Source organism: Agelaius phoeniceus, chromosome 14 (assembly GCF_051311805.1).
Source record: "Agelaius phoeniceus isolate bAgePho1 chromosome 14, bAgePho1.hap1, whole genome shotgun sequence".
In the NCBI taxonomy this organism is placed as follows: domain Eukaryota; kingdom Metazoa; phylum Chordata; class Aves; order Passeriformes; family Icteridae; genus Agelaius; species Agelaius phoeniceus.
The window spans coordinates 12,822,247-12,831,651 of record NC_135278.1 but is presented as its reverse complement, the minus strand read 5'-3'; the positions used below and the strand labels follow the sequence as shown (position 1 = coordinate 12,831,651).

At 54.2% G+C, this 9,405-nt stretch overlaps 1 protein-coding gene across 3 annotated transcripts in view; it reads left to right on the top strand.

Annotated features, from left to right (window-relative positions):
• The first annotated feature begins 558 nt into the window (after positions 1-558).
• DOCK11 (dedicator of cytokinesis 11) overlaps positions 559-9,405 on the top strand; it is an 80,989-nt gene continuing 72,142 nt past the window's right edge. For all 3 annotated transcript variants that reach the window (XM_077186123.1, XM_054641282.2, XM_077186124.1), the window contains exon 1: positions 559-777. In XM_077186123.1, coding sequence (XP_077042238.1) covers positions 676-777 — 102 coding nt within the window. In that variant the 5' untranslated portion in view covers positions 559-675. The remainder of the gene's footprint in view (positions 778-9,405) is intronic.

The following is a 9,405-nucleotide window of genomic DNA, read 5'->3' as shown; positions in this document are numbered from 1 at the left end:
TGAATGTCCCCATTCCCTTCTTCTGACGCTGATTTATACCATCAGCTGATGCCACAGGGTGTGGGGTGTCCCTTGGGTCACTCGGGGTGAGTTATCCTGGCTGTGTCCCCTCCCAGCTCATTGCTGCAATTTTGGGGTGGGGTGAGGAGCAGAAAAGTTCTTGCCTTGACTCTGTGTCAGCGCTGCTCAGCGGTAAGGACAACATCCCTAATTATCAACACAGTTTCCAGCACAAATCCAAACCACAGCCCGCTGCCCTGGTAAATATAACCAGCACAGAGATGCTCAGTAGACAGCTCTTGTCCTGGGTCCAGCTTAGCCTTGCAGGAGCACCTGGGAGAGCCGGGAGATCGTGATACCCCCTGCCCGCTGCCCCATCCCGCGAGTGCCGTTGTTCCGAGCCCGCTGTCCCCGGCTCGCCGTGCCCTCGCTGGCCGGGTCGCTGCTGCATCCCCCGGGGCTGTGCCTGTGCCGGGGCGGGCTCCGGGCCACCTGCAGCGGGGACAAAGCGGGCCCGGGCGGGGCGGGACAAAGCGGGGACCCTCCCGGGCCCGCCCCGCGGCTCCGCCCGCCCCGGCCCGGCCGCGCCCGCCCGGCGGCAGCGAGGGAGCGCGAAGGGAGCGCGGAGGGAGCGCGGGGCTCGGTTTGGCTCGGCGCGGATCGGATCATGTCGCCATGTCGGAAGTGAGGAAGTTCACGAAGCGGCTCAGCAAGCCGGGCACGGCGGCCGAGCTGCGGCAGAGCGTGTCGGAGGCGGTGCGCAGCTCCTTCGTCCTGGTGAGCGCGGGCAGCGCCCGGCAGGGGCCGCGCCCCGGCCCCGCTCGGCAGCGGGAGGAGCCCGGCAGCGCTGGGGACGGGCAGAGCTGGGCAGGGGATGCGCCGAGAGGAAGAGGAAGAGGGCCTGGAGCAAGGGCAGAGCTGGGTCGGGGCTTGGCAGAGCGGGGGATGCGCAGGGCGCGGCGGGGCAGGGTTTGGGAAGCGCCGGGCAGGGGATGAGGAGGGCGCGGCTGGGCGAGGCAGGGGATGAGGATCTGTCCATGGGGTCCCCTCCGTGTGCGCCGTGCCGTGCCGTGCCACCTGCGCCACCGCGCCCCTCTGAGCGGTCCGGGCCGGGAGCATCGCAGGGAAGCGGCGCTCGGTCCTGGCGTGGGGCGGCGGCAGCAGCAGCAGGAATTAACGGGAACCGGAGTGCGGGGCACCGAGCAAACAGGTGACGGAGTAACGCGGTGCGGACAGTGTGAACCCGGCACATGGACAGGGCAGGACTGAAGGGCACGGCCGGGCAAGGCGGGAGGCACAGGCGCTGTGAGCCGGGAGCCCCATAGATCCCGATAGATCCCGATAGATCCCGATAGATCCCGGGAATCGCGCTCACGGGTCTGGGGTGAAAGTCACGTTCGTGGTCAGCTGCGTTTCATGCCGGCATGTGGGATGCTGCAGCAGGTTGCCTTTGTTGTGCTCACAGCTGTGCAAACGGCAGCGCTGCGCCTTGGGAGGATGCCGGGGTCAGCTCCCAGCTTCCCAGGCTTTGTTGGATGTGTTTCACTGGTGCTCATTGAATTACTCTAGCGTGTGATCAACTTTGACCTTGACTTTGATGGAAGAAAGGTTAGGCAATGGGAAATGCAGAAAGTGCAGTACAAGTTCAGCAAATAATTCCTATTAGTTCTCCACTGTTAGATTGAATGGCATGTGCTGTTAAATAAATTGAGAGGTTTTAACAATTATTTTAAAAACAGAGTTCTCTTGTAAATTTACAGATTTTTAAGCCAGAAAAAAAAGCCATGGTGATAATCTAGCCTGATTTCCTCGTACTAGTTTTTGCTTCCTATGTGCAGTTGTTTGGAGATTCTTATGGGCTTCCATGTGATTTGCTTTCCCTCTTTCATCAACAATACACAGGGACAAAGGCTTTGTACAAAGCGGATGGAACTTTTCATTAAAAATAAAATTACATATATAGGACCAGAAGGGCTTTGGTTATGTGGTGTCCGTGCCAGGTTCTTTTTCTCAGAAGGGGAAGGGATGGGTGGGACTGCAGATGAAGATAAATAAAACCTTGACAGGAACCCAGAGGAGCATCAGAGTCTGTCAGGCAGCCACTCTTTTTCTGATCCCCTCTAGGGTTTCATTGCCCACGCTGTCCCTGCCAACTTCTCTCTCTCTCTGGCAGGCAGATCCCCAGAGCTGCTGTGCTGCCTCGTGTGTTTGCAGCCAAGCACCAGAGGAGGGTGAGGGCAGGTGTTCCTGATCCAGGTCCTGGCAGAGGTTCCTGCTTTCCACAGTTCAGCAGCAGTGGATAAATCCCAGCACTTCTGCATCACTGGGAAGGGCATAAGGCACTGCAGTGATCAGGGAGTGGGGAAGGAGGTGGCACAAGCTCATAGGACTGTCTCAGGTGGCATTTTCACCTTCCTCAGTGATTAAGGATGAGGTGTGCTCCAGCAAAAAGCTGGCTCCTCTCTATCTTCTAGTTTGTCATCTTTGTGAGGAAGGGATGTCTGTGGTTGTTGGGAGGGTGCAGAGAGGATCCTCAGAAATGATGGTGGGGAGTGGTGGAGGGAGGGTGGGGCTGAGAAGTCGCAGTTTCTGATCCTGTTCCCGAGGTGAGTCTCAGTTTTGGTGCTGATGGTGCTGGGCAGCCACAGAGCTGTGTGAGCACCTCCCCATCCCATCTGCCCTCTGCTTGCCACAGCCAGTGTGGGGCAGGTGGAAGGGCCCAGCAGGCAGGACTGTGATCCCTCACCCTGGGGAGTGCTGAGCTCAGGGAAGCCGAGGGTGGCCAGTGGGTACATGGGGAGTAGGAGCTGGTGTTTGATAACTGGGTGGAGCAGGCTGGCAGCAGGTGATGCTCTGTGTCCCAGCATGTCAGGAACTGGGACTCTATGAAGCAGACTGGAGTTGCACTGGAGCCTTTGCCTGGCAGGATCCCATCCTCTTCCTGCATCCTGGACAGAGCAGGTGATGTTGAGTCAATAAAAAGCATGTGAATAGTTTAATATTCCCTTGGTCATCTTCTCAAGTGCCTTGGCCGTCTGCTCACCTTGGGGCAATAATAGCTGAAAGCACAGGTATCTCTGGCAATAATAGCTGAAAGCACAGGTTTCTGGTGCTGAGCATGAAGGGGATGAAGGGTGGTGGGCAGAGCTAATGCTGCAGGTACCAGAGCCCACACCTCCATCCCCAGGAGGAGTGGGCACCGTGGGGCTCTCTCAGTGCCTTGGGTGAGCTCAGCACTCTGGGCATTCAGGGCACGCCTCGAGACAAGGAACTGTCTGGAGTGAGAAGCTGTTTGTAGTCAGTGAATGAAATGCTCATAAAAGAAAACATCTCAGTGAGGAAAGCTTTTAATGCCATGGAAGTGGTCAGCTTGTCCAGAGCCACAATTTGTGTGTTTAAGGAGGTGTCTCTCTAGCCAGAAGCGCCGTGTCCAGCCCCAGGAGTGTGATGTCTGCTACAGTGTGGTTACAAAGCTGCTGTCTTGCAGGAGCAGTGAAGCCCATGCCATCTTTTCTGTTCCTGGTTTTTGATTTATGCCTGTCTAGTGCAAGGAGAGTATTTACATTGTTGATTTTGGCAGGGCTTTGCTCCTTTGTGCTTGTGAAAGGGAGGTGTTGGATATGGTGGCGGTTGGCAGTGAGGGGAGCCTGTCCCTTTCCAAGGTGTCCCGGAGTCCCTGTGTCCACACTCTGCCCTTTGGACCAGCTGCTAGGATGCAGTCAGAGCTGCTCCTGTCAGGGTAGGCAGAGCTGGAACCTGCAGCAGTGGAAATCAGCACAGGCTGTGGAGGGGAGCTCAGGGACACTTTGGTCCCTGTGTGAAGCACGGGGAAGGATGAAGAGCCATCACCTGGGGCTCCTGCTCCCTCTCACTCTGCTTCTGTTCCCAGCATCCTGGCCATCATTCTGGCCTTGCATCTCGTTCACAGACAGGCTGTGCAGGGGAGCTCTGGGGAGGGACAGTTCAGCAGGAATCCCTTGAAAGCAGGCACAGCCCTGCTGGGAGTGCCGGTGCCGCAGGCAGCGCTCTGTGGGAACCCTGCTTCTCCCTGTGCTCCTGTCTGCACGGGGCTGCAGGGCAGATTGTATCAATTTCAGCTTTGAATGGTCCCTGATGTGTGCTACTGATTACAGCTAGGGATGAAGTTTGGGCTGGCTAATTGACAAATAATGTCACTGTTTAAATAAACAGACAAATTTAGTTGAAGTGTTTGTTGGCAGGTGGGATAAATGACACACTTGAAAGGTAAAGGGAAATTTTAAGATTAGGTTAAAGAAAGGAGCAGTCAAAGCCCAAGTGTGATAACCTAAACCAATCTTGACTGAAAGACGACCCAGCTTAAACCTTGGGGCACCGACAGTAAAATGCTGTGTTAGAAGTGCAGCTTCAGAGCCAAAGTGCTGATGGTACCTGGGAGAGGCATCTGGGCTAGAGCTGAAAGAGAGCAACCAGGGACCTTTGGCAGGGGATGGAGATGGGTGATTCTGGCTCAGACCTTCAGTGCAATCTCCCTCCTCCCATCCTCTGATGTTGCTGAGTAATAGTGGGAAAGTTGAGCAGCAAGGAGGGGAACCCTGCAGTGCTGGGGGGCACTGCTGATGGGGGCCCTGGGCAGCTGCAGTCTCAGACTCTTGCCAGCAGGATGCACCTGAGTGCTCAGGTGGGCAGTCCTTGTTCTGATGGAAGTGCCTGTGCCCCTCTCCTCCACTCACCTGCAGCCCATGGAGTGCAGTGGGGCATTGCAGAGTTGAGCAGTTTGAGCTCACGTGTGTGAGTGAGATCCTGGCTCTTGTGACACTGCCAGGACAACAGCAAGGGCTCTTCCTTCTGCCTAAGAACCAGATCAGCTGCACTTGTTTGGGTGGATGTGAGGCCAAAGCTGAACCCCCTGTGCCTGCCCTGTCTCTCTGGGATGTTCTCAGCAGCTCTGGGGCCCTGCAGGGAGAGGGGGCTGTGTCTCAGCCCAGTGCAGGTTTTCCAGAAGTGTCGTTCTCTGTGTCGTGACAGGGAAATTAAAAGTGTGGGAGGCACAAGATCAGAGCAGCAAGCACTTGGCAAAACAGAGATGATGCATTTTCCCCCAGTGCTGCCAAACCCAGTCATCTGGTGGCAATTCAAAGTCTCGCACAATTGCTCTGATTTTCTTTAGATCATTTCTATACAGTTTGACTGAAGATGCATTTACTGCTTTGCCATGAGGAGTTTAGAAAGGGTGCAGAGCCAGACTATCTTATCTGAGAAGGAGCAGCTGCAAAAGATTAGCCCACGCTGGGTCAGCCAGGCCAGGGGAGCATCTCTGGGTACCCCCAGGGCACAGCTTGGTGCCACTCACAGCTTTGGGCCAGCAAGTGGCAGTGGGAGAGCCTCTGCTTACAAACAACTGTGTGGATCCTTGCCACCCAGAGGTATTCAGGGCAAGTGTCTGCTCTTTGTGGTGTGCTCCCTGTGAGAGGGTGGGCAGCATGCCAGCAGGAGATGGGTTTTGTTTGATCCTGGCTGGGCTGGGCTGGGCTCCTATGGGTGGCTCAGTTTCAGTCAGACACAAAAAGGAGATATAAAGCTCCTTAATGGTGATAGTAAGGAGGTTTTGACTGGAGGCAAAAAGGCATTTTGTTCTTTCTGTGGGTTTTTTTTTTTCAGCTTAAACTATATTATTAGTGTCTTGATTTATGCTCATGCAGAGGAAATCAGCTTTCTGCATAGAATCCTCTTTTAATAAGCTAAATTCACTTTGATCAATGTGAAGCCTGTTTATATGCAGCGTTTGTAGTGATCTTGGCACCCAAGAGAGACAGAATATATGCCTGTTCCCCTGGGGGTAGTCAGCATGCTGTGTTTGCACAATTTACATAGAAAAACAGACATATATGAGGCACGGGAGGAAATTCTGCCCCTGCCTCGGTGGGCGGGAGCTTTGCTGTTGCTTTAAGCAGGGCAGGGTTTGCCTGCTGTGCCTCCAGAGCTGGCCCTGCTGACTCCTATAGAAGTGTCTGTGGAGAGAATCTTGTTCACAGGGGCTTATTTGAGAAAACACTTAAAAGCATTCCTAAAATTAATCCCATGCTTTCCTGAATCAGGGCTCCTGTGCCCTGAGGGGCTGGATTTAGCCCAGGGCTGGCCAAGTGTGCCAGGGAAGTGGCTGAGTTTGCCCCTGCCTGAGCACACACCACTTGTGGAGTGGATGAAGGGCATGGCTTGATGGAGAGGAGCAGGGCTCCAAGTACACCCTGTAGCTGTGTGGGGGCAAATCTCTGGCACACCTCCTGCTGATACCCATCCTTAACAGATGGAGCAGTTCCTTGCTCTTCTGTGTGCTGAGGTGTGACTGTTACAGCATGAGCTACAGTCAATGTGTCCAGTTCTGGAGGTTTTTGGAAGCAATGACAAGGTTTTGATGGGTGCAAAATCTTATCCTTCCCCAGGCATCATTTAAATGTTTGTGTCCTCCTGCCTGTTATAGGAAAGCTCTGGGAGGAGAACGAGGCACCACATGTGTTTATCTCCTACCACATTTTGCTAGCTGGGGCTTTAGCACTCACTGGGCAAGGCTGAAAGTGCTGAGGACAGTGTCATGGAAATGCAGGTGTCCCTGCCCTGGCAGCATCTGCCCCAGCCCACCCCTGTCAGTGCAGTGAGATGCCTGGAACAGATGGTTGGTGGTGCTGCCTGCAGCCACTGCCAGCACTGCAGCTGGGATCTGTGCTCTCAGAATACAGAGAGGGGATGGCTCCTGGGCTTTGTTTCAGCCTGTTCTGGTATCTGGAGATATTTGCAGGTATCTCCCCAGCACCAGGAGCATTTGAACCAGCAGAACCTGCTGTAGTGTGTAGTGTAGCATCATTTTCTATATGCAGCTGGGTGGCTCTTTCATCATTTCACTTAGCCCTCTGCATGCTGATTTATTATCTCTAATGGTGCAAAACTGCACAAAGCTTTTGACATTTCTGTGGCCTGAGAATGCAAGTCAGGGTCACACAGAGCAGCTGAGCAGCAGCCAGGCCTGGGGTACACGTGTGCTTCAGCATCCCTGGTTAATTGGCCTCCTCACTCCTGCTTTGTGCAAGGAAGAAAAGAGTAGTTTCTTATACCTTTGTGGCCATTGCTGTCATCTTAAAAATGCTGGAATATGTTTCCCTGTCACCAACTCTTCCATCTCTTTCATTCCCTTAAAAGTACAAATCAAAGCTCTCCCTTGATGGCTCCTCTTTCCTTCAACACAGCCCTGACTTATCTTTACAGCTTTTCCCTGCCTCCTGCTGCTTCTCTAATGGGGTCAGGGCTGCTTGTTCCTGACCCCTTTCTCACCCCTCTCTCTCACTGAAAAGCAGTTTCTTCTCTCCCTGTTAATATCTCCTGTCACAGGACTGTTCCTGGGGAGTGGTTGCATCTGGAAGGAGACTGTGCTGCTCCACAGCATTCCCCACTCCTCCCCTGCCCCTGGCTCCATGCTGGGTGACATCCCCACTGCAGCCTGGCCTCTCTCCCCTGGGCAAGGACACTGCAAGGGAGAAATGACATCTCCCCTGTGCAGTGGCGGGAGCTGCTGGTGTCAGAGTGCTGCACACTGCTCTGGAGAGCCATCACAGCCATGTGTGACTGTGTGTTGGCAGTGGCCTGGAGCCGTGGGCTGGGCTGCAGTGTCTGTGTGTGGAGCAGGGCAGCTCTGGAGGGCTCAGAAGGGCAGCTGGCTCTGTGTCTGCCAGGGCTCTGCCAGCCTGACAAGCACAGCCTCTGCCTGTGGCCCTTGGGGACATGGGGTGAGCTGAGCAGGGGCTCCAGGGAGCTGTTGGGCATGGGGTGAGCTGAGCAGGGGCTCCAGGGAGCTGTTGGGCATGGGGTGAGCTGAGCAGGGCCTCCAGGGAGCTGTTGGGCATGGGGTGAGCTGAGCAGGGGCTCCATGGAGCTGTTGGGCATGGGGTGAGCTGAGCAGGGGCTCCATGGAGCTGTTGGGCATGGGGTGAGCTGAGCAGGGGCTCCATGGAGCTGTTGTGCCAGCCAGAAAGGGATGGGGGGACACAGGGACATGAGGGGGTGGTGGGCAGGAGCTGCATTTGTGACAGGGGCAGGTAGAAAGGTCTTGGTCAGGGGAGGGAAAGGGAGCCTCCATCTCTTGGAGGGAGATGATGGTGCTGGCCAGGCTGGGCTGAATGCCCACAAAGCTGGTGTTGAGGGAGACAGACCCAGCTTCCAGCACAGAACTGCTTTCCCTGGCACTTTCAGCTTCCAGGAGAGTTGCCCTGGACTCAGGTTTTTCATTCCCTCTCTGCCTGGGGAGCCCTAAACTCTCCCTTGTCCTGTTGCATGATGTTGCAATTGTAGGGATGGTTTTATCTGGAGAAGCTTTGGGTGCTTCTTTGACAGCAGCATTTTGTCTGTGGGTGGGTTGAAGCCTTGAAGGGTCCATCCCTTCCCTTCCAGAGCCCATCCACAGCCTCCCCTGTTTGCTGGGGGGAACAGAGTTAAACTTTACAGCCCCTTTGCACCTGTATCCAGTGCCTGCAGCCTGCAAATGGAGCAAGGTGAGGCTGAGACATCTTCCTGAGCTGCTGAAACCACCCCTGACCTGGCTGGGTGTTCTCTGTGCTGCTGAGGCACCCAAAACTGCCCTGGGACTTCCTGCCCTGCTCTTCCCCTCTGTGCTCCGTGGGCCTGCACTGTCACACACACATTTGCTGAAAAATCCTTTTGCCAGGATTTTTTCTCCTGAGAAGCTGAGAGGCCTCAGAAATGAAATGTAAACAATAATTATCTGCTGCTGTGGAATGTGGCAGGTGCATCTTTGATTGGTCTCATGTGGATTGTTTCTGCTGGATGACCAATCACAGGTCCAGCTGTGTTGGGACTCTGGTCAGTCACAAGATTTTATCATCATTCTTTTCTAGCCTTCTGATGAAATCCTTCCTCTTTTTTTAGTACAGTTTTAATAGATCATTCTCTTTTAATATAATATATATCATAAAATAATAAATCAACCTTCTGAAACGTGGAGTCACGATTCTCATCTCTTCCCTCATCCTGGGAGCCCTGTGAACACCACCACACTGGCCAAGTGTCCTGCCCTGCTGCTGCTGTGTCCCTGCCCCAAAGGGGTGGGGTGGGAGTGCTCCCTGCTCCCTGGGGCAGTGTCTGTGCTCCTGGCTCAGCCCTGCGTGCGAGCAGCTGCCCAAGAGAAAAACAAGAGTTTGAGACAGACAGGAAAGGGAAGGGTTCTGCTTATGTGCCATTAATTGCTTTAAGATGTCCTGGAGCTGGCTATTCTGGACTTGGATGCTAAATATAAAACTGATACTACATAAATAAATGATGGAATACAAGTGACATCTGAAAAGCACTTTGGGATGTTCCAGCTAAGAACCTAAATAAATAACATGTATTATTGTCGTTGTAATTACTATTTTCCTTTTT